This window comes from Caretta caretta, chromosome 1, assembly GCF_965140235.1.
Source record: "Caretta caretta isolate rCarCar2 chromosome 1, rCarCar1.hap1, whole genome shotgun sequence".
Lineage (NCBI taxonomy): Eukaryota > Metazoa > Chordata > Testudines > Cheloniidae > Caretta > Caretta caretta.
The window spans coordinates 166,664,719-166,689,382 of record NC_134206.1 but is presented as its reverse complement, the minus strand read 5'-3'; the positions used below and the strand labels follow the sequence as shown (position 1 = coordinate 166,689,382).

The window sequence follows — 24,664 nt, the reverse complement described above, 5'->3', positions numbered from 1 at the left end:
GGACCTTGATGTCTTCAAAATGACATGCACTGCCCTGCTTTCCTATGGATATCTTGACATGCATGAGGGGAAACCTACTCCTTGAGACCTTAGGTGGCGCATACTGAAACAGGGCTCCACCCAAGCAAATTCAGCAGCCATTTGACAAGTTAGTAGTCTTTTCTGGCTTTGTAATCTGTAATTTATAAACTAGAAGATGCATGCCTCCACAACCTCACAGATTTTGGGATAATTCCTGGAGGGATGCAGCCCCCAACTACTGCAAGCCTTAGGAGACCAGTTAGCCTCCAACAAGCTAAAATGGATGATCAGACACATGAGCATGTGCAATCTTATCAGTCTCCCAGTGCCCCTATTTAGGCTTCGAATGGGCCTAATAAAGCTCCCAAGCATGTTGAGTGATGAAGAGGAATTTAATTTCCTCAAGTCTGAAATAGCATGAATAACAAAGATCAGCACATGCTGCAAAGCTCATCCTTTTCCCCAGGCATTTGAAATCAATGGAAAATGATAAGGGTGGGGAATTGATAGAGGGTAAGCTTTTGTGTTGGTTTGCTGGTATTGGATTATATTTAATTGTACTGCTGCACTGTAGTTACACCTGGATAATAATTTTGTTGTATTTCTTAAAATATGTCAAGGGCACCTAGAGTGTATGGACGGGACCATTTTTAGTATGCACAAGTCTAAATAAATATTAAAACTTCTGGTGTGTGTGGGGGAAGGATAGGATCTGATGGGGTTGTAAGGATCATGAAGATAGGGGAACCTCCTAAAGTTTGCAAGAATAGTGGAGGGATAGCTCAGTGGTTTGAGCATTGGCCTGCTAAACTCACGGTTGTGAGTTCAATCCTTGAGGGGGCCATTTTGGGATCTGGGGCAAAAATTGCAGATTGGTCCTGCTTTGAGCAGGGGGTTGAACTAGATGATCACCTGAGGTCCCTTCCAACCCTGATATTCTATGACTTCTATGAATGTCCCCCATTCTGCTGCCCCCCATGTTCCTTTTTATATTCCCTTTGCTCTGCTGGAATCCTCAATGCCTCCAAGCTCTTGCCAGCTGCTCTCCTCCCCTAACACACCTCATACAGAACCACTAAGAGCCAGGGGAAATGAGCATTTTAGGAAGCTGTGCAGGAGAAGAGAACTAAGGCTAGCAGGGGACTGGAGAGAGAGAGAGAGAGAAAGAGACACATCATAGAAGGGAGTCATACTTTACCTATTTCCCATTGAGTAGATTAACCTAGTTAATCTGATTTTGTGTCTCCTTTTGTTCTAAAGCTAGAAAGTTATGCAATTTTGATTTTGCTAAAGAGTGCCTGCCAGTAACACAGACTCCATCACTCAAGAATTAAATGTTCTAGTTTCGTCAGTATATTATTTTGTTTTACAAAAAAAGAACAAGGAATTGAGAATCTACAATTTTTGTTACTATTGTAAAGACGTACTCTATTCTTTTTGCTGGCATATTTAAATACATACTTAAGATTCCTCAATAAAAATTGGTTACTGTGGAGACTACTTTCCTTTAAAGTGGGTTAATTTACAAACAGGTTGTCTTAACTTCAGTTTTGGTGAAAAATATTCTTCTCCCATTGGTAAGCCCCCCTAAATGACTTGAGTTATCTACTGAAAGTTAAGAAGGGCTAGACTTCCTTTTACATTTGAGTTAAACAAATGAAAGAACAGCTCTCCAGCCATCATTTGACACCTACATTTGTCAGCCAATGATCCACAGCAATTTGCCTACTGAAAAAGTTATTACATTTTCAAATTTGATTGTAATCAAATAGTCTTTGGTACTGTGCACTGGATTTCAGCTAACAGAATCTTCCTTTTCTTCTACCACTTGGCAACAAGTGAACTCTCGTGAACATTCCTATTTGAAGGTGCCATAATTCAGAAGCCCCATGTCCAGTTCACTTTAAATCTGATAAAAAAACAAAAAAACCCCAACCACCCTGTATCTTGAACCCAGACTTACTGCTATAAACTTTGAGAGCAATATAAGTATTTGTGGGGATTTCAGAGAGGGGCCAAAATCAAGCTTATAATGGAAACTCAATTATAACTGGCCACTTTTATAATAAATGTTAAAATAAAAAGTATCTGTTTGAAAGAAAATGTGATGTTGATACAACCGCTGTAACTTTTTCCAAAGCCTAACTTGTTTTACAATCTTAAAAATTTCACCTTCACATAGACACAGCTATTGCATTGTCTCAATCCTATTCAGAAATGATGCTAATCATTTACAACTGGATTTCCTTTAGGCTACACATGAAAATGATGATATATGAAAACAAGATACTATTAACTGTGCTCAGTTCCTTGCTTTCAGTTTTAAAAGAAAAAAAGTGGAAAATAAGGAAAATGTGGAGTGAAACTGAAGCATACCAAAAAAGTTTCATTTTAATCGGTGTTCAAACAAAACTACTTTGTTTAAATAATTGCTAACAAAAATCCATTCATTTAAAAACTGACAGTTTAAAATTAACCTGGGGGTTAAGATACAAACAAATAGCTAACACCACTGAATTTGCATTGATTCAAGATGGTACACATGAAAACTGATTTTCAAAATAAAGGAGAACTTTAAGGCTACCAGCACAACCATTTAATTATTTTTATTAGCTATGAATGCTGTTTGCAAAATAATTTAAGATTTAATTATTCCAGTTACAAACATTTGTAAAAACAGAATTATGAAAATTTACAATGTGTAATCTACATAGTCATACTACAGAAGAGTCCTGCTATAGACAGTTAATAGAAATGTGACATTTTCATTGAAAAACTCAAGCTTAAAATGAACCTCTACTAAGAAACTGGAAATTTCAACATTTGCCACAAATGCTAACTGAGGTTTACTAATGTGCTAGTCATTTCCAAAACAAGAGTGGGTCAATTATTTATTTATTTCTAAAGAGGCAAAGTCTGTTTGGAGAGCTTCATCTTGGTCCCCACTTAATATCTTTTACACCATGAAACTGTCTTTTCAAAGCATGACTGTCTGCCCATTCTGAATTTAAATAGGAGTCGTCATCATTTTCTTCTAATTTCTGCAAATAAAATTGTTTCAAATAAAATTAACAAAGAAGCTTTTATGAAATAACTGAAAAGAGATTTAGTTATATTTGCTTCACTCTATTTGTTGTGTCATGTAACACAGTAGAATCACTTGTTACCTTGAGTTCCTCCTGCTTCCTGTGATAATACAGCATCATCTGTTTTTGCTCTTCATTACTTATCACAGGTTCACGTGATGGGGCACCCTGTCCTTTCTGAAAGTAAATTGATAAAAATTATTCATGATAGTACGTTCAGTACAAAAAAATAAGTACACAAGAATCTTAAGGTGCTAAACAAATATTTCCTCAAACAGTAAGTCGTCAAGTTTCATGGCTTTCTATAAGACAGAAGAATCAACGTTAAGGTTTAATTTAACTGAGAAATATTCCTCCACTTTTGGGCCTAATCAGTTATATTAAAGTCAAGGGAGTGGTGAGCTTGATGATGTGGCCTCTGTCTATTTTATTTATGAACTTAAAAATATTGAAATTTCTACTATAAAAGTAATTAACAAAATGTTTCACAAAGCTTTAGCCTGTACTCACTGACGTCAATGGCAAAGTTGTCATTGGCTTTAATAGTGCAATTCTTAAGGTTACAAAACAAACCCAATAATAAAACATTTTTTAAAATGTCTTGTTTAAATTCTATTTTTCCACAATTCTAAGATTCTCAAAGATGTCTCACTATTGTCCTCATATGCATAACAATCTTAGTATCTAAATTTGTGAAGCACATGATGTGCTTTTCCCCCCCAATTATGTTGAATTTTAAATTCAAAGACTAGTTTTATCCATGTTCAACCAGTTTGTCTATGTACACTGTATTCATGACAAACAGTTTAATCTATGAGAAGCAATTAAAATTTACATTTTAACAGAAGTATACTTAGATTTCATCTTTAATCTTGGATACTAAGGATGGTACAAATGCTAATATAACATGTAAGTATGAAATTAAATAGTATTGATAAATATCTCTGCACATCCCAGAAACAGGCCTACATAACAAATGATAAAATAGGCTATTTCAATGACAGCAGATGACTGCTCAGCACTTCAAAAGACTTACTAAAGTGCCTAAATATGGCTTTGTGCGCCTAAATTTAGGTACTTATTTTTGAAAATCTTGGCCCAGGATGTTAATGTGTAGAATACTTAAGGTATAATATCCACAAATATGACCAGAAATCTGGGTTTGTTCCTCATTGGAATGAAACCAAGTTGACAAAATTTCTTGGTGAATCAAAAATTTCATTTAGGAAACACCAAAACATGGCGTTTCCAAAACCAAATATACGAAATTGACATTCTACTCAGTTTCACTGTGCTGCTGTTCCTAGTGGTTTGCGGTTCTGGGCTGGCAGCTCCACTATGCAGACTGTTCCAGGGCCAGGAATGTGACTGCGATATGCACACTGAACAGATCACAGTCTTCAAAAGGGAGATCCCTTATCTTCATCTGGACTTCTTTAGGTAGTCTTGAAGACTGGAGCCATGAAGCCCTGCACATGGCAATGGAAGTGGCTACTGAGAGTTCTGCCAGATCATAAGCAGTTAATGCAACCTATACTGATGTTCAAGCTACGAACTGTCCTTCAGACAATAAATTTCAGTTCCTCCCTATGTTCTTGAGGGAGTTTCTCTATAAATCGTGTTACCTTTTCCAAATTAAGGTAACCACATTTTGACAGAAGCTCCTGGTAATTTGAGATGCACATCTACAGACTTGATAATGAATAAATCATTTTGCCAAATAAATTTAGCTTTTTGGGATCTTTGTTTTCCATCATCATCTTTGTGGGTCTCTGCTGATGTCACTCCCAGTGATCCAGGATCTGGGTATGTGTAAAAATCATTTAGATCTCTTGGAGAGGACTTGAGCTACCCTATCTGGTGATCTTGAGTTCCCCCACTACTGCAGCTGAAGAGCTGACTCGTACTGTAGTAGTACTACTAAACAATGAAGCAAAAGATGTTTTATTGGCTGAGAAGAGCAATGGTGACTCATGTTGTGTAGTCACTGCAAGATCACTTGGTACTGAGAAGAACTTTGGTACCAAGAAAGCAGCAAACAGTCTTGTGGAACCTTATAGACTAACAGACGTATTGGAGCATAAGCTTTTGTGGGTGAATACCCACTTCGTCAGATGCATGTAGTGGAAATTTCCAGAGGCAGGTATAAATATGCGAGCAAGAATCGGGCTAGGGATAACGAGGTTAGTTCAATCAGGGAGGAGGAGGCCCTCTTCTAGCAGCTGAGGTGTGAACACCAAGGGAGGAGAAACTGCTTTTGTAGTTGGCTAGCCATTCACAGTCTTTGTTTAATCCTGAGCTCAGACGAACAGTTCCCCCACCACTCAGGGTTAAACAAAGACTGTGAATGGCTAGCCAACTACAAAAGCAGTTTCTCCTCCCTTGGTGTTCACACCTCAGCTGCTAGAAGAGGGCCTCCTCCTCCCTGATTGAACTAACCTCGTTATCCCTAGCCCGATTCTTGCTCGCATATTTATACCTGCCTCTGGAAATTTCCACGACATGCATCCAACTAAGTGGGTATTCACCCACGAAAGCTTATGCTCCAATACGTCTGTTAGTCTATAAGGTTCCACAGGACTCTGACGTTTTTACAGATCCAGACTAACATGGCTACCCCTCTGATACTTAGTACCAAGAAAGCTGGTACCAGGAGCATATGCACTACAGGGGTCAGCTCCTCAGTCATGGTGCCAGGACCACATGTGCCAATACTCATGCAGTTTGGTACTGAGAAGTTGGTACCAAGTGAACTATGGACAGCTGTATCAGAGAGTACCATGTGCACTTGGTTACCAGGTTTTGCTAAGACATCTAAGGACTCAACCTGGGCTGTAAAGTGCCTTTAGGGTGAGTGACCTCAAAAAATCTTTGCCTCACTTTACTAGGCCCTGGGAAAAGTGACCTAGGCCTGTGGTCACTGTGGGAACAATGTTCCTGCCTATGCCTTTCACATGACTGGGTGGAGGAGGAGGAGGAGGAGGAGTTAGCTGACAGTCTTGGTCATTGAAGGGTTTGATCTCTTTGAAGCGAGGTTGGAGTAGAGCCACAGCTCAGAGGATCGTTATCTGAGGAAGAATGTTCAAGCCCTTTTTTCTCTGTTTCTGAGGAAGCTCTCACTGAGTACTCTGGAAGAGTTTAAGACAGGCCTCTCTCACCTTGTGTGTCCTCTTGGTGAAAAAGCAACACACTGAGCATCTATTAGGGATGATGTGCCCCTCACCAAGACAAAAAAGGCAGCTTGAGTGGCTGTCATTGAGCAGAAAAGCCTCATCAAAGGAGAGGCAAGTTTTGAACCCTCTGGGCTTTGTTTCAGCCATAATCCTAGCTACATCCTGGTACTAGGGAAGTCCCTAGCACAAATAAAGTTTCACTTAAAAAAAAAAAGAAAAGGAAAAAAAGAGGTATAAAAAGAGGAAAAATTAAGCTTACCACATTACCTACCTTCACACACACACACCCACCCACCCAAAGACTAGGAAAGTCACACAATAGACAAGGAAGCAGACACTCCAGGGGTTCTGTCTAGCAGCCACAGTCAGTAAGAAGGAATGGAGGGATGGTTGGGCACACTCCATCCTTTATGACTTCAGGTGTGAGGGGATGCGGTGAGGGCATCCAAGGTGCAGATGCAACCCCAACGGACACTTGTGGCCAAAAGAATCTGATCTTGCACATAGGATGCACATGTATCAGAAAGAGAATCCATGAGGACAATCACTTGAAGAACAAATGTTCTGTCTCAACTTCCATCAAATGGCATTTTTATTTAATTTTTAGTCTAATGCAAACCTTAATATCTGCAATTTTTGGTTGTTCTTTCAAAAGTATATTCTGGGGGTATGGGCAGGATTTCACTGCTGACTAAAGGAATTAATAAAAACAGAAGACTTATAGTATTTGAAGCCTTTAAGTCAGTCTTGGTTTTATAACCTTGAGAGACCCAAGCTGAAATTAACCAGATCCATTTTCTAAATCAATTAGAAATTCTCTGCTGTAAAAAAAGTCAGCACTGAATCATAAGTAGAGATTGACAGTAATACTCACTTTCTGTAGCTTGACAATGATTTTAGTTTTTTCATTTTTGCCCACAAAGTCTGAAAGTTTGTTTGTTCTTTTTAACTCCTTTGCTGCCCACCACAATTGTGCTTCAGACTCTTCAATAACCTCAAGTCCAGCCTGTGACAATTATAATTTGCAAGAAAAAATAGAACACTAGTAATTTTTGCATAAACAGAGACTCTTGCAGCAACCTTCCATAGTCAGTTTATAAGATGATCCCTCTGGGAGTAACAACAACAAGCTCAGTTAACATTTAAAATTCCCTTAATTTTACCCTCTATCCTTATTAAAAAAGGGTTACCGCTATATCTTTCTTCCTCTGATCTTAATCTGTATTGTCTTGGTCCCTCCAATACAGTATTATTCTCCTCAATTCTGACTCCAGTTTTATCACTCAAAATGTTTAATTCTCACAGGTGGTGTTATAAAGATACCAGCTATTTCAAGTGGACAACCAAATAAAACTACATGAACTCACATTAGTATGGGGCACTTTAACTGAATATATGTTTGTTCATCTTATTTTTAAATTATTTTATTGACACCTCATGTATTTTTAAAAACCATTAGAGACAAAAATATTTAGAAACCAACAAGAAATCAGAATGTGTACAAGAAATCAAATAATTACTGTCATATAAAAATGAAGAATTTCTCCTTCCTTTCCTAGGAGAGCATAAATTGAACCAAATCACTGTATGTAACCCAAATATGTTACTACATACATGAGTTCCGGACAAGTCTTCTTTATCTTCAAACTCCATTCTAATTGGATCATGTGGCGGCAATCCCATCGGATAAACAATCATTACAGCTCCTCGGAGCTGGTCCAGTGCATCTTTCACCATCTCCATATTAACACATACATTAGCTTGAACTTGTTTCTGAGATACAGACAGGAGCCATTGTTAAAATTTAAACAAAGTAATTAAGTTAGGAGGAAAGCATCTGTTTTGCAATCAGTTCACAATGTTAAACAGTGTGATATTTAAATGAAGCCAACTGGCTAAACAGATATTTATGTCAGAGCAAATCACTCTCAGTTCTCTTTATCCTGATTCATAAAACAGCTGCATATAGCAGTAAACTTTTGTCTTGTTATTCTATTTGCTTTTATTGGCAAAGGAATGAAATCTCAAATATCCATTAAATGCCTGCTACACAACTTAATAAAATTTCTGCTGTAGGTGTTTATTGAACACAGGCACTCAAATAAGCGTACCGATGACTGCAGAAACTGGAGGGGGAAATTTCTTATTTTGACTATTTGTGATTCATGGACAAAAGTTAAAAAGTAGTAAAAATCAAATGAGGGTTAGAGAAAGGGTCGTATAGACCTGAGACTTCAGATAAAAGAGCACCTGCAAATGAAAGACAAGAATGAGCAAATCACAAATGGGATCTGCTCTTAAGGTAATGCTTAGCACTCTGAGCAGCTCATATGGAGATCTGTAGCAGCACAGACACTTAATTGCTGTATGACCTTAATAGAGAGACAAGGTAGATGAGATAATATCTTTTATTGGACCAACTTCTGTTGGTGCCCTGAAGAAGAGCTCTGTGTAAGCTCGTCTCTCTCACCAACAGAAGTCAGTTAAGTAAAAGATATTACCTCACCCACCTTGTCTTTCTAATATCCTGGGACTGTCACAGCTCCAACACTGCAAACATATGATTGGAATAATCACTGCACAGATTAGAAGAAACAAGAAGCAGCTGAAACAAACTTTTATATTTCACTAATGAATTTTGCCTCGCCAAAGTTTTCAATACAGGGAGTTATAAAAAGGAGACTAAAAGAATGATGCCTCCTTGTGGCCGTTACTAGCCTCATTAGCTGGCAAGTACAATATATTCCCCCCCACCCAATCTGTAAGATCAAACTTGGCAAGAAAAGTACTGTATGTGTTCATTTTCATCATTATGGACTGATAATTTGAAAACAAATTTACCTCCAAACCCAAGTAAATTGACCATATTTTAAGGCTCTTAGCTATAAATAATGTATATACAAATAAAAAACATGTTTTCACCTTTCATTCAAAAGCAACCCAAGGCACTTCACAAAAATACAATATATGACTAATTTCAATCCACTACTTACATGCAGCATCCTCCATGGTGAAACACAGCAATGCTATGTAATAGTTATGATCAGGAAATTAAAATACAGTCTCTAGCAGCAAATTTCATGCAGGCATTCCTCTAGAGCAGAGACCAAATCTGCAGGATTCAATTTAGCAAGGGACACAAAATTGCATCTCAGCACTATACTAATAATCTATCTCATACTTAGAAATGATATTGCCAAGAGGCCTCATATATATGAGCTGCTGAGATGTCCAGCACGACCAGAATGGCCAAACATCAGTAAACTAAAATGAGGAGATCATAATTCATGGCTCTCGTAAGCAGGGTCACTACAAGGGGATTGCTGAACCCAAACTGGAACACATGTAAGATGTCAGTAGTGCTTAAACCTTGTACAGAATGGTCACTGTTTTTCAAATCACATCATGGAAAATGGGGAGGTAGGAGACTGGACAACAATTGGCAAAAACCTACTATCAAGTGGCAAATCCTTGAGGACAAGATCTGCATGTTTGAAAATGGTCAACATCCTTACTAAGTGGAACACTGATAATCCCTGGCAGCGATATTATAGCTACATCAACTGCTTTAACCAACCAAAATGAATCAGAGTCAAGTGATGCAGACGTGGAACCCAAAACACTAGAGACATCAAAATAAGAAACTGAACTGAACATGATAGGAATTCAGGGACCCCTTACTCTCTTAGTCATAGACTCCGAGACCAATTCTGAGTTCTAGTTTAATACTACAAATAAAAGAGTTACATCAACAAGCTGAAGGAACAAACAGGGAGAGGGATGGGTGAAGAGTCAATCATGATTAATCAAACTGCTCACTAACAAATATTTCAGCTGGAAGGTACCTGGCAATGTCCATGGACAAGGATAAATTATATTTCTGCCTAAGTCAATGCAACAGTGTGCCTTCATAATGTCTTCTGTGCAATGACTATCAGGTTACAGATGGCTCTCCAGCCATCTTCTCTCCAATCTGTGCCAAAAATCCTATAGGTTCCTGAGAAATCATTATGGCATCTGGGAACACGACGCAAAGAGTATATAGTAAGCAAGTTGCAAGCATGCTCCAGCACAGTGGACACCAACCAGTCGATCCTAGAGGCTCTTCCGGTTGATCCTAAAGGCTCTTCAGGTCGATCGCGGTCTCCGGTGGCACAGCGTGGCTGTCACTAAGGTGTGTGTGCCAGGGGTCTCCCTCCGCACGCTGCCCCTGCCTGCAAGCACCGTCCCCGCAGCTCCCATTGGCCGGGACAACTGTGGGGGCGGTGCTTGCCGAGAGGGACAGCACGCAGAGCCATGTGCCCCCCAGGGGTCCGTTGGCCCCTTCTGGGAGTGGCAGCCACGCTCTGCCACCTCCGACGGCTCCCGGTTGGCAAGTGCTGCCCGGCAAGAGGCCACACCCTAACCCTGAGCTCCCTCCTGGAGCCAGCACCCTATATCCCCTCTTGCACCCCATAACCCGTCCTGCACCCCATGCCCCCTTCCAGATCCAGCACCCCCCTCCTGAACTCCAACACACTGCCTCAGCCCGGAGTCCCCTCCTGTACCCAAACTCCCTCCTAGAGCTTGCAGCACTCACGCCCTCCTGCACCCTAACCCCCTGCCCCAGGCTCAGCCCAGAGCCCCCTCCCACACTGCAAACCCCTCAGCCCCAGCCCAGAGCCTGCACCCCCTCCCAAACCCCAATCCCTTACCCCAGCCCAGTGGAAGTGAGTGAGGGTGGGAAAGAGTGAGCGACGGGGGGGGGGGGGTCGCCACTATAATGCCACTATAGATGTAGAATAGCCCCCAACCTAAAAAAATAGCATGTTCATTTTAAATCTAATGGGACTAAAAAACAGTAATATAAATCCCCATTGTTTGCAACATTTCTCTGTCAACTTATGTACTTTAGAAGAATTTCAAAGAGCCATGATTTACAAGGAAAAGTATATGAATAAAAAGTCATTACTGCATTTGTGCTTCTATGTCATAAACAAGTAGTGTGTCAACATAAAATATATAGCTATTCTTAAAGTGGAATTGAATAATTTAGGCTTCAATCCTGCAAAGACATATGCACATGCCTAGTTCCATTGAATTCAGTGTAACTACATGTGGTTAAATTAAAGCATGTGGATAAGCTTTGGAAGGATCGGGGCTTAAATCATCTAGGCTATGAAAAAGTGATAACAGGACTGGAAGGAACATCTGGGTCATCGAGTCTAGACCACCTCATTTCAATTACTTTAAAATACCTATTGCTCATTAATATAGTGTGCTGTAGTTTTACATATAATTGAGTAAATATTAATCTACAAATTTCTGAATGTAGTTAATTTTTCCACTAGAAAACCTGACAAGCATTCACTTAAAGAATGTATCAATAACAAATAAAAAATGAAGAGCATGTGAGTGGAATGAAATGTGGTTTAATTATTTAATGCAAAATTTGTGATGCCAGCATTCACTCAGAGTTTAATATCTGATTCTGCAACTCACTGAAAAAATCTTGCCACAAGTCATTAAGAAAATGATGAATTGGAGTTTCACAGTTTTTATCAGACTATTCAAATTATTTTACATTGTTACTTGAAATTACTGTCCTTTGCACTCAAATGAAAAATTAATCTGTTATTTTTGAAAAACAGAAGAGCTATGTAGCATCCATAACACTGTTGAAAGATTCAGCGTCACTTTAAAATCTTACCTTAGATATTTGTGCTTTAGCTTCCTCTACTGTCTTTTTTAAAACTTCTTTCATTTTTTCATTTGGAGCTTAAAAACAATAGATGCATCTTTAATACAATACATTAATATTTCTTGCTATAAAAATCTGCCTACATATGCCATATATAATCTACCGTAAGCAAGTTAATTTAAACACTACTAAATCACAAACCCAGAAGGCATGCTACTTAGTTTCACTATTTATAAGTCTACAAATTCATAATCAAGTTTCTCGATTGTACTCTAAACAAGAAACAAAAACACTATTTTACAATAGAGGGTAAGATTTATGACATGCACCCAGAAGGTCACTTTGATTGGGCTTTGCCTTTTAAATGCTATTGTTATACTGAAACATATAAAGCTTGACTCTCCTGTATTAGCTCTGGCTCATATTGTATATATTATTTTCTTCATTCTATACTGTGAAAAAATTCTGAGCTACGCTTTTATGGGAACTAGAGCTTCGAATTTCTTGACCTTTAATGTAAAATGTGGTTACATGAACATAACTTTAAAAAATAGAAAAAGAAGAAAATAAAATTAAAAACAAAAGGGTCATTGCTCCTTCCTTTTGCTAAAGGTCATTTATGGTGTGGGGCACAGAAACTGAGAACAAGGAAACTGTCTCTTCTGTGATCTCAATGATTACACTGTTGGCACCGTGGCAGTGAGAACAAGGAGGAAGCTGCCTGATTTCAATGAAGAGAGATGAGGGAAAAGGAGAGAAAAGAAACAGAGGGGGAAACCTACGTTAAATAAGGCCTAAGACCATCTAATGAATGAAGAGAAAAAGAAATCTTAAGTATCTACCCATTCACTAAATGAGGCTGGGGTCCTGTGGAAAAAATAGTATGTGATCATCTTATTAATAACTATATCTAGGGGCTGAATAATGGTTGCACAGGCAACCTTAATTCTGAAATTTCCTAATTTCTGAGTACTTGACTTTGCAACAAGAAAAGGATACTTGTGGCACCTTAGAGACTATATATTGGTTAGTCTCTAAGGTGTCACAAGTACTCCTTTTCTTTTTGCGAATACAGACTAACACGGCTGTTACTCTGAAACCTGACTTTGCAACCTTATTGTTCAACACATTTTTTTTTGATGTAATCTAAAATACATGTTGAGGAAAAGCAGTATAGTGTTATTCACTCTTGAATAATTAATATCAACGTTAAATCAAGTCTAAATCCAAGACCTGATGTGGTCTCATTTCTCAAGTCTCATTTCTTGTGAGACTGCAGCCAAGCAAGCAGTTTCTATGAGTTTAATTGCTGCCCAATACTACTAGAACTGCCTTTAAAAAAATCTCCTTTTTTAAATAACTTTATAATTATGTACTTTACAGGAAATGGACTGGCTGACAGATATTGCAATTGGGATAATTTTAACTATACACTAACATCTACTTGATTTCTCGTTTAAGAGCTTTGAGATTAAATTAGAGGTTTGTTGTTATGAAATTCAACAGCATTTAGTCAAAATATCAAATAATTTTAAATTCCTCATACAGCTATGTCTTAGTTATGCTCATACAGAGATATGCATGTTTAAGATGCATTTACCATGTCCATTTCTTCGTCCAATTTCATCCTTTTTAAAGACACTTCCACCACTTGGTACACATTTATCTGCCCATTCATCCTTTAATTTCAAATCTTCAATCTGTTCATCTGTCAGTCCTTGCATATTAGGAGGCAAGAAGACACCATGTTCTGCCAGCTCCTCCATTTCTTAAAAAACAAGGTCAGAGTTTAGAAGCAGAAAACAATGTTAAGTCAAAGGCACTTATTTGAACAGGCTAAGTTTCAGCTTTTAAAGAGCTGCAAAGAGGAACTTTTGTAAGCAGGTGTACACTAGTGCCACCTGCTGTTTTACTGCCACCACCTTTTTCTAGCGATAATTCCTAAATCTCCTTTGTTTAATTTCATATTTTTTTGACTAAACGAACAAATTTGAAAAACAGCACAATTATACTTTATTAGAATATACAGTTTCATAATATTTTTTTTTAATCTGATGTGGGAAGAGAACCTAAAACACCAAAGTATTGAAATTTGGCTTTGCCAACTTTTAGACTTCATGCTTCTGGAAAATGTAGTTACATTAGGATATCCTGATTTTTATACTGAAATGTTGTCTCTGCATTAAGGCAGGCCTGAGAGGTTTTAACAACTGTTTTAATGACTGTAAAGTAACATGAGGCATCAAAATAGTATATGTTAAAATAAAGAAATGGGTTTTAACCCTACTTTGAAATACGCAAAAAGCAACACAGAACCCATGAGTGACAACAGAATTATGCCAGCTAAGAGAAATGCATACAAATGGGTACAAGTGCTGATCCAGAAGCTAGATGTGAGGACAGCACATGGCTGCTGTTTCCTACTCATTCAGGAGCACTGGTGGCAAAGATAAATGGAGGCTGCTTGTTCCTCTGGCCTGGCTAAAGTATCATCATCATCGACTACCATGAGGGTCCCTTTCCATGGTTAATTTTTGAGATGCCTGAAAAATAGAAATCCCTTTCTATGAAAAACATTTAAAACAAAACAAAACATTGCCCTGAATCAGGATGAAACATCAAAAATGCAAAAACATTTCCAGGATGGGTTTTTTGACAAAAATTTCATTTCAGGGGAGCCAGGGAGTTCAGCCCTCCCTACAAGCTCTGGGGTCAAAGAAGCTGCCTCTCCAGCTCCCAAAGCTATGGGGGGAAACAGAGCCCCTCATTTTGATTTTCAGCAAAACCAACATTTTCCTGCCAAAAATTTCAGTTTTACAAAAGCATATTTTTTTGTCCAAAAATTTTAATTGGAATGATTTTCAATCAGCTCTACTCTGTTCCCAGGTCTGCCACTGGCTTCCAGTATGACCCTGGCCAACTTAGTTACTCTCTCTGTGCCTCAGTTCCCCAACTGTGACATGAGCATAGCAGTACTTGCCTACTACACATGAATAGCTCTGAGGCTTTCAGATGTGGTTATGGGGCTACGTAAGTACAAGAGATAGAATTCCCTGGTCGCTTGTGTGGTGTATGGATTTGGCTAGTACCTGAGCAAATACGCTGCACTTTGAGCCTGCGATTGTAGATCCTGGTGACTTGCTGTGTTAAATCTTCCATGGAGATGCCGCATGTTGTTTCCAGCAGGAATTGGCTCTCGTCGCCACGCTTCACATGGAGCTGAACCATTTCTGCAGAGACCGAAAGGAGATGGGAGTTGTTGGCTCCAATTTCCTGTCAGATCAAAGAGAGAGAGAGAAATCTCAGGGCAAAAGCATTGAGAACCAGGCAATGGTGTGCTACCAACATTTTAATAAGGGACAAGTAACTTCCCTGTTAGCTGCAGACAGGAGTGGGAAGGAGGACGAGAGACAGGGAAATCTATGCGTTTATGATTAAACAAAAATGTTCCTGTCACAACTAAGAAGTGCTCTATGTGCGGGGACGGGACGTAGAGGCGAGAGGGCTCTATGGGGGCCTGTGGGGTGTAGAGGGGATGAGGGGTCTGTATGTGGGGCGCATGGGGGCTGCTGTGTGAGGGCAGTGGAGGGGGCATAGGGGTGCGCGGGGGGAGGGTGCGGTGTGCGCACTTTGCGGTGCACGGCGGGACTGGGCTTCCCCCCGGCCTGGCTCCTCCCCAGTCTCTCACCCGCCCCGGGGCCCGGGATTCGCTCCGCAGTGGCACGAGCCGGCCGCGTGTCCGATCCGCCGCTCCCCGGACGGGCCAGAGCCCCCTCGCGCGCCGCCTCTCAGCCACAGCAACCGCCGCGTCCCTGGAAACCAACCGCCAGGAAGGAGGCGGGGGCGAGGCGGTGCTTTGACCCCGCCGGGCCGCAGCTCAGGAGCCTCCGCGAACGGTGGGGCCGGGCCGACTCCGCACCTCAGCGCATGCGCCAGGGGAGCGCGCCTGCCCCGCGATCTCCACCGACTGGAGGCGGGGCCGGGGCGCGAGGCCGAGCAGAGCCGGTTCTTAAAGGGCCAGCCCCGGCGGCATCAGTCGGCAGCAGCCCCGGGGCTGCAGCAGGAACCAGCCCCGCCCGCCGGGGCGCAGAGGCGGCTCGGCCTAGGACAGGGGCGGCCCGTGCCAGGCCCGGGGTGGCTCCGGCCCAGATACCCGCCAGGCCCGGGCCCAGCGACCTCCCGCTGCAGCAGCCACGGGCCGGGCCGAGCAGCTCCCCCAGCCCAGGCGCCTGTGTCCTCTGCCCCGCGCCCAGCTACCCCTCGCTCCCGCGGGCTGTCCCTTATCCCAGACCCCGGCCACCCCCCAGACTCCGCCGCCGCGCCCCGGGGACGCTGCCCGAAAGATTCCCCCCCCCCCGCACCCCGGAGCTCTGGCGCGCCCCCAGACCTAGCGGGCCCCCGCCGCTCTTGCAGCGTTGAGCTGCCCAGGGCCTGCCCGCTCTCGCCCCTGCCCCGCCGCAGCCCCTGGGGAAGGGGCTCTCAGCCTTCCCAGGCGCCTGTGCCCCTTTCAGAGTCCGACTCGCCTTGAGCACCCCCAAGTTTCACCTCACTTAAAAACTACTTGCTTACAAAGTCAGACATAAACGTGCGAAAGTGTCAGAGCCCGCTGTTACGGGCAAGCTGCTTATAGTTTATAATTGTATGGCAAAAATGAAAAAGGATCAATTGGAATATAAATATTGTACTTCCATTTCAGTGTGATCCTTGAGCCTGTTTTCCAGGTGTGAGCCTTGTCGTTAGGGGAGGCAGTGAAGCAAGAGCAACAATTAAGTTTTTCTCCCCCTTGAGTCTATTCCTGTAGCCCCCCCCTTCGCAAACTGGGGGTCACGAGGTTATTACATGGGGAGCGGGGGTCATGAGCAGTCAGCCTCAGCCCCCAAACCTAAATTCACCTCCAGCATTTATAATAGTGTTAAATATAAAAAAGCGTTTTAATTTAGAAAGGGAGTCTCACTCAGAGGCTTGCTGTGTGAAAGGGGTCACCAGTACAAACATTTGAGAACCACTGCGTGTAGCCTGTTGTAAAACTAGGCAAATACTAAATCAGTTGGTGTACCCCCAGCAGACCTCTGCGAACCTCCAGGAGTACACATACCCCTGGTTCAGCACCACTGCCCTGTAGAGATCTACCTAAGGGGTGGCCATAGTCATGATGATTGTCAGTGCAGTTAGGGGGCGCTGTGATCATGGCTACTGCTCAAGCCACAGCTTGGGCAGGTGTTACAGAGGCAGTAGAGATGGAAGCACTGCCCTACTACTAAATACCAACCACAAGCAGCACAGGAAATCCATATGGAGCTGCTCTGTTCACAATTGGTATTTACTGTGTATGTAGATTATATATGTTCTTGCATACTTTGAGGGGGATGAGGCCCCAAGCACCCCAGCCACAAACTGCCCCAACAGGACAGGGGTCCCAGCGGCCCAGGCTAGGACACACACATTGTCTAGAAGTTGCCTCTGTTGCTCACCTTGGCTGTGTTACCAACTCTCAGGATTTTATCAGGGGTTTTGTGGTAGCTGGTGTTTAGCTTAAAGGCCCAGGGTGCTGGGACCACAGCAAGGGTTGAAGCAGCAGTGGAAGCGACAGAGCCTTTAGCTGCACATCCTGTCCTGGGAATTGACAGCTCTTTGGCTGCTGCTAGTTTAATAGCAGCGCTACCAATAGTGGAATGAGTGGTGTAGGCCAGGCCACTGACATTTTTATTTCTCTGTGCCGCATGTGATGATGTGGTGAAGAAACACTGGAGTCCCGGCTACAGTAGCACTTTTACTAGTAAAGGTGCCACTGCAGCAGGCCAGCAATAAGACAAGTGTGAATACAGAGCCTTCTGCAATATTTTTTCTTGATTTTTAATAAAAGATGTCAATACTTTTTAAAATGGCAGAAGGAAGCCTAGACAGCATGGTACTGGTAACAGTCAAGAGGGTAATTTCAGGGGTTTCTCTTTTTCCAGGCATGTATTGTAAGGCGAGAGTTACCCTGCCTACAGTGGGCAGGGGTGGGGAGTTACCTCAGAACATATACAGAAAGGAATATAACAGTAAAGAAATAGCACATCTCCTAGTGCCCTCAACACACCAGTGGTGGCTGCAGCCATCCAAAGTGATTGCACAGCGGCCAGTCTCAGTCTGGCTATGAAAGGGATCAATGCCCATTAACTGTGAATAGACAAGATCCTGGTGGGAAAAATATCTACACTCCAAACTAAAATAGCTGCACCTCTAAGATAATTTACAAAAGCTGAGAGGGGGTGCCTATCTGATCCAAGATCATTGCAAATTTGGGCACTTACTTTATACTTCCAGATCTGTTAATATACATAATGTAAAGCAATTCACCACGTTACTGTGAAAATTAATTATCCATGGGTAAAAAGTCTTGTGACTAAGATTATCAGAAAATGACCATATGTTTTAAAAGGACACTACTAATTCAGAAAAGTAGATTTTAAAGTTATCAATTCAAGGTGAATCGGAAATGTAAGAGAATGGAAGAATGATTTGATGGTGAAGGGGCCGTTTAGTGAGGGCAGTGGCTGTTCCTCGTTCAGAAGTAGACGCAATAGCAGCAATGGAAGCTGCTTGTCCTCTGGCCCAGCTAAAAAGCAGCAGCAGGAGGGATCCCTGTGTGGGTCTCTATTTGCGGTCGACATTACCCTTTAATTTAGAAGAGGAAGGGCAGTCCTGTGGTTAGGGTTTTAACCTCGGACTTTGGAGACTGGTCTTCATGTACAACGCTACTGCACCACAGCTGTGCCACAACAGTGCTTTAGTGAAGATGCTATTATGCCAACGGGAGAGCTTCTCCCACTGGGGTAGTTAATCCACCTTCCTAAGAGATGGTAGTTATGCTGATAGAAGCTCCCTTGTCAACATACTGCTGTCCACCCAGAGGGTTAGGTCGAGATAAGTATGCCACCGAGGGGTGTGGAATTTTCACCCCTGGCCTGAGATCCAACTGTCTGCTTTGCCTGTGACCTTGGTTGAGTCACTTATTCTCTGTGCCTCTGTTCTCCCATTGTGAAATGGAGATAACAGTACTTTCCTACCTCACAGGGGTACTGAGAGAATAAATGCATTATAGATCATGAGGCACTCACATACCATGGTAATAGGGGCCATGTAAGTACCAAAAATAAAAGAGAATAAAGATAAACTTCTTAAAGACAGGTATATTTACTTCAGTAATACATTACTGCATTTCAGAGGATAGGTATGGAATGTTGTATGCCACCGAGTTTTAATACTGCAGTTTTATAAAGTATACCATCATAAATGTTGTGTGCCACAAGCAATAAAATTGTTACACATTAACAGAGCAATTTACTACGGGGAACACAATTCATGAAAATACGTTTAGCATTTCTAATTTTACTTCTCAGTATTTTAGTACTTTTGGTAGTAATTATTTCCAGTAATACACATTAGAGTGGTTAGCTATTTGTATTATATATTTTAGCATCTTTTTGTGCAGTATTTTGTCAAACTCCTTAATCCCATGTAAGTGTTGAGGTGCTGCATATTAAGTACATTTTAGACAGCAGTTTGTAAGCACTGTAATTAAATATTCATCAAGGAACATATTTATCACAAAGCTGCAATTTGCACAAGCAAAGTTTCCAAAACAAAATTGTTTTGCTAATGTAAGACTGTACACCAAACCCACCAATCACATAGATATTAATAGCCACAGTTTAAACTAGTTAATTCACATATTGAAGCACAAAGTTTATCACAGGTACTGTGTTTAAAATTTACAAGAACTTTTTAATGACCTGAACAGAAAAAAAGCACAATATAAAACTCACTACTGTAACTTCTATCCAACAGCATCTCCTAATTATACTGTTAAAGGAAGAGTGGATTATTTCTGAATGGAATATTTTGATAGTATTGGAGAATTTAGAAGTAGTATTGTCATATTCTTTTGCTGCTATAAATGTAATGCTAGTAACTATGATTCACTTACAAATGTTGCAAAAATAGCATAAATTGTTTGCTAAGCCAATAAGTGCAGGTGTGTATGGTGGCTCACCCCCAGTACATCTCATAAAAAAATTTTGATGCATTCCATTTTTGATGAATGTACACAACTTTTTATATGAAAGTCATGTTATAAAAGATACGGTGAATGGTAAGGAACATTACCATTTCTTTAGCATACATAAAGATTTCTTTAGCAACACTTGTTATTTTAAAATTCCTTCAAGATACCAAAATACCACATTTTATGCAAATACCGTGAACTTCAGAAAACTATAGAAACAGGACCAGTTGCATGTTTACAGTATCCTATGTGAAAAGATGTAGCCTCCACTGACTTCAAAGCAGCACCACAAATATGGTGTTTACAACCTCTGGGGGAAGGAAGAATGCTGATTTATCACAAACAGAAGGCTGATAGAACAGTACCGTTCAGCTCAGAGGGCTGCTGCTCTCCTGCTTTCTCTGCTGAAGGCAAGGTTTTGAAACTATAGCAGTTAGTAGAGAGGGATGAAACTGGGCAAAATGGTGCCCAAAACACACTCCTGAAGTCACTGCATAATTGCTTATTTCCTCACCCACATCTTTACAGCGGGAGCCTGGTTTTAAACATCAAAGCAAAAGATGAAAAATGGGATTTATTTTTTAAAGGGTGAAGAGAAAGACTTTTGTAATATTAGTAGTTTCCAATTTCTGGGGAAAAAAAGCCTTTAAGAGAATGATGAATAAATGAATAAAACTGAATATTAAATAGCTATTCTAAGTTTACATCAACAAATGGAGGAAATTAGTAGACAAAAAAGTCAATAAATTTAATATTTACTATATTAGTATATGAGGTCTTATTTGTATTTTGAAAGTAACTATTTTAGTTTGTGCCTCAAATTTAAATATAATTAAGTCTTACTAATCTACATAACCTCTGTTATAAATTACTTTCTAAATAGTACCTGTCCACATTCAATATTTTGATTAAACTTTGCTGCTCTTTGGTAAATATTTATAAATATCAGTTACCAAACAGTAAAAAGGGACTGGAGGGGTCTAACAGCTGGAAGTCTCTTGAGCATTTTGAAATTCCTCTGAGAAGAACAGAAATGAAAGTGCTTCATAAACAAAAACTAAATTTCCAAGAGTGTTGTACATTCTATGAGGATTAACGACTAATCCTTTCAATATTACTACATCTAAATTTATACTAATTGTGGACAATTCATTTGTGCACTACCATATATACATATTCAAAATTTGTACACAAACAGTGGTTGCTATGAATAGAGTTAAGGTTCAGTGCATTTGACAATAAATTATTGCACACAGAATAACCTCAATGCCCAATTATTCTTTTGGATACACCTAGCAACAAACTTAAAATCTCTTTTATTTTAGAATGTCTATCTTTCTGTAAAATCTTGTGTTGGTGACACTTTAGGTGCCAACAAGGCAAAAGGATCTGTAGGGGATATAGTCTGGGTTACTCTTGATGGTACAGGAGGTGCAGGTGGTCTTCTTGCTGGCAGCATATAGAAGGAATCAGCAGAATTCCAGTCATTTTCAAAGGTAAAGTCTGAGCCAGGAAATATATCTGGTTCAGTGCCCACTAAATCTGGAAAACCAGTAGGTTTCCTGGAACGGACTCTCTTGAATTCTGTAACACATTCAGAGGACGTCTTCAGTTTTACACTGGAATCCTCCTCTTCCTCAAATGTTACCCATCCTTTCGGTTTTGTATTTTTCACGATAGAAGATTTACTTTGCAAATAAAAATTATCTTCAAAAGCACTGATAGAGAACATAGGCTTGCCTTTACTAGGATTTGGACGATTTAAAGAGGGGAAAGGGTTACAAGCAGCAGGTCCTTCTATTAAAAGCTGTGAAGTTACTTCAGGTTCTTGCATTTCAGTTCTAAACGGGTTTCCAGCATTAACTGTTCTTTCAGTGAAAGGATTTGTGCTGTTCAGTCTGGTAACCAATGAATTTGGAGAACTGCGTACATGTTCCTGGGATTTGCTATAGGCTGGATTAGGAGGCATAGCTGGCATGCAGTTTACAGTATCCAAACTGTTAACATTGCTTTGTGTTGCAGAAGGCAACCAAGTCAACTCCTTTTGGTTTAAAGTTGGAACAGGTGATATTCGAACAGATGTCTGAACCTTTGATGCAGCAAGCAGATTAAATGACAGATCTTCAAAAGGGTCATTGTTTAACTGTGTTTCAAGTTTAATGCCATAGACTCCATTTGCTTTAATCTGTAAAGAAAACAAGGTGTTCAGTAGTAGCATTTCAGTTTGCTTTTAAGATCCTTACCATCTCCCATTTCTCATTGTTCCATTGTGGCAAGAATACAAGCTTTGGGACTTAAACAGAAGCCTCAATGCAGTTTAGTTATAATGTATACAGTATACACGTAGTAATAATGATTATTTGTTTTCTAGGCAACATTCTTTTAAAAATCCCATTTGCTAAGTGCACAAAGACAAATACCTCCTTAGTTCTTGTAAATAATATAAAATGTTACTCTTATTTGCTGATGCAACTTGAATACATTTCATGCAACTATCTGAATCAAAGCACGACTGTACACCACATTTAATAAATTATAAAAATTACACTTTACCATTTGAAGAACTGGGGCAAATACGGTATATTCTAAACAAGTGATAACACAGCACAGAAAATGTTTTAAGTGCTATGGGGTCATTGTTTATTCACAATTTATAAAAAGGGTGATGTTATTAATATTTAAGTATCACAATGAATGGAAAATTAGTGTTATTAGTACATATTTTACTTTAAAAAAAGCCTAAATTAAGGCACTCATTTCTCTGCACATGAAGTGATGAACACCAGCCTTTAAAAAAAAAAGAAAAAGAAAATGTATTTTAAATAGCAAGTTATCATTGTTTAGAATATGACCAAATGAGAATAATAATAATTTTCTCCATGCAACTTCCTCATCTTTTAAAAACTTATGAAAAAACATTCCTTCTTTTATAATTTCCTTGTGTGACCAAGTGTGTACAGTATAACCGTCACATTCTCTCTAACACTATCTAAAAAAGCTCAAATATGAGATTTGTTACATTAATCCTATTATTATGGATAGTTTTATGCTCCATAATTAACTAAAGTGAAGGAATTATGTTCAAGGTTCTTGATTCTCAAATTCATAAGCAACTCAAACTTTTAATATAGCTATGTCAGCCTTAATTTGGAATTTTTAACATGAAAATTATTTTGTTAGTGAAAGTTTTGTTGAATGACGACACTAATTGCAATCATCAACTAAAATTTAGCTTACAAAAAATCTACATTCGTTTATCTCACAATCTCAGTGTTATTTATTTACTATAAGTACTTTCAGGCTGTTCTGACTCCTGAGAATTGTTTTATAAAGCAACACACTCAGTAGGCAGCAATGAACAATTATTGGATCATGTGCTTTATAAGTCTAAGGCCTACTCTACTATTAAAAGTTTTGCCAGTATAGCTACACCAGCAGCTTCTGCCAGTATAGCTTACTCCATTTAGGCAAGCAAAAGAAGCTATACCACCAAAAGCACTTTTAGACTAGAGCTTTTGCCAGCATAGAAATTTTCCAGATAAATCACACCTCAGCTGACACTGCTCTGCCTGCAAATGTTTCTAGTGTAGATCTGGCCTAATACAGATATAAATTTGTAATTAAAAAATAATGCATCTTGAACTACACTACATAAATTGCAGGAGTAATTTGGGGGAAAAATCGCATTAGACTACATACATTTACTAATTTTCATGGGGAATGTAGAAAAAATGGTAAAGCTAACTATAAGATGAATGTAAGTCAACTACAGTTCAACAGAGTCTGCTTGAGTCCCATGTTGATCAGGCAAATAATTTAATTTTATGATGTCCAAGATCAACTACAACACAATTATTCTTTAATTTTAACTAGAAATATTGAAGTAATGTTGGTCAGAGGTCTTCAAAACAAATTCTTGTCTTTCACTGATTCACATATAAGAACTGAATTTTTTATATGAGTATATTTTACTTCCCAGGATAGTAGCTATTCTATTGTTTAGACTTTGAAAAGGTAAAATCTGTTTCTCATGAAAAAAACTTTCTGAAAGCTTCATCAAGATTAAATTTGAGGTAATGGTTCATGTTACTTCAAAGCTCTATTTTGCTCTACAAAATAAACAAGCTGTGTAAGGCTTTAATTGGTTCATAAAAGATGATGAAGTCAATTTTTCACTACAGTGCTAGCAAATAAAGCTAAGAGACTCCTTCTGTCAATATTCATCTATTAAGAAAGGAAAAAGCAAACTTTATGGCATGACAGTTGTTTTAGTATGTGGACAAGTGGTTTTTAATGTGGATGAGACTGCAGATGTATGAAGCAAAAAAAAGACTCATACATCTTTTCTGCTAGAAGAGATGGAGATCACATACAAGATTGGTAAGTAATCAGGTACCTGTTACCCTGATGGTTGCTCCTGCTTGTGAAAGAAAAAAAAAGACATCAAAGGAAAAAATTAGAGGAAAAATCCAAGGTACCTCACCAACCTCAAGAATTCTTATTATCCAAAATGTTTTAAATACTATATTACGTGTGAAGAAAAATGTCTGATGTTATGTATACAACAGATACGAGATGAGAATATCAGTGGACTTAATACCCTGTATATTGAATTTTAAAATTTTGTTGAAGTAGAATTTCAGCTGGAGCATAA

The 24,664-nt window shown here is 39.7% G+C and overlaps 2 protein-coding genes across 9 annotated transcripts in view; both read right to left on the bottom strand.

The window, feature by feature from the left end:
• Nucleotides 1–2,394: 2,394 nt before the first annotated feature.
• CFAP298 (cilia and flagella associated protein 298) lies at nucleotides 2,395–15,897 on the bottom strand. The gene is made up of 8 exons (XM_075133125.1): nucleotides 15,649–15,897; nucleotides 15,050–15,233; nucleotides 13,561–13,728; nucleotides 11,970–12,037; nucleotides 7,895–8,053; nucleotides 7,155–7,286; nucleotides 3,189–3,284; nucleotides 2,395–3,062 (listed from the first exon to the last, which is right to left on the bottom strand). Exons 2-8 carry the CDS (start codon nucleotides 15,186–15,188, stop codon nucleotides 2,952–2,954), a joined length of 873 nt encoding a protein of 290 aa, XP_074989226.1. The 5' UTR covers nucleotides 15,189–15,233; nucleotides 15,649–15,897; the 3' UTR covers nucleotides 2,395–2,951.
• A 3,223-nt stretch (nucleotides 15,898–19,120) lies between these two features.
• SYNJ1 (synaptojanin 1) overlaps nucleotides 19,121–24,664 on the bottom strand; it is a 107,655-nt gene continuing 102,111 nt past the window's right edge. For 5 of the 8 annotated variants that reach the window (XM_075133093.1, XM_075133101.1, XM_075133109.1 and 2 more), the window contains one exon: nucleotides 19,121–22,195. In XM_075133093.1, the coding sequence (XP_074989194.1) occupies nucleotides 21,341–22,195 (855 nt within the window). In that variant the 3' untranslated portion in view covers nucleotides 19,121–21,340. Of the gene's footprint in view, nucleotides 22,196–24,406; nucleotides 24,431–24,664 lie in introns of all 8 variants that reach the window. The other 3 variants (XM_075133111.1, XM_075133117.1, XM_075133115.1) reach the window with 2 other exon arrangements.

Excerpts from the sequence above, each read along its gene's own strand:
- CFAP298 (XM_075133125.1), bottom strand. The coding sequence starts at position 15,188 with ATGGTTCAGCTCCATGTGAAGCGTGGCGACGAGAGCCAATTCCTGCTG. Across the intron at positions 12,038-13,560 it reads TGGACGAAGAAATGGACATG|CTCCAAATGAAAAAATGAAA; the intron begins GTAAATGCATCT and ends ATTGTTTTTAAG. Across the intron at positions 3,063-3,188 it reads GGAAGCAGGAGGAACTCAAG|AAATTAGAAGAAAATGATGA; the intron begins GTAACAAGTGAT and ends TTTTATTTGCAG.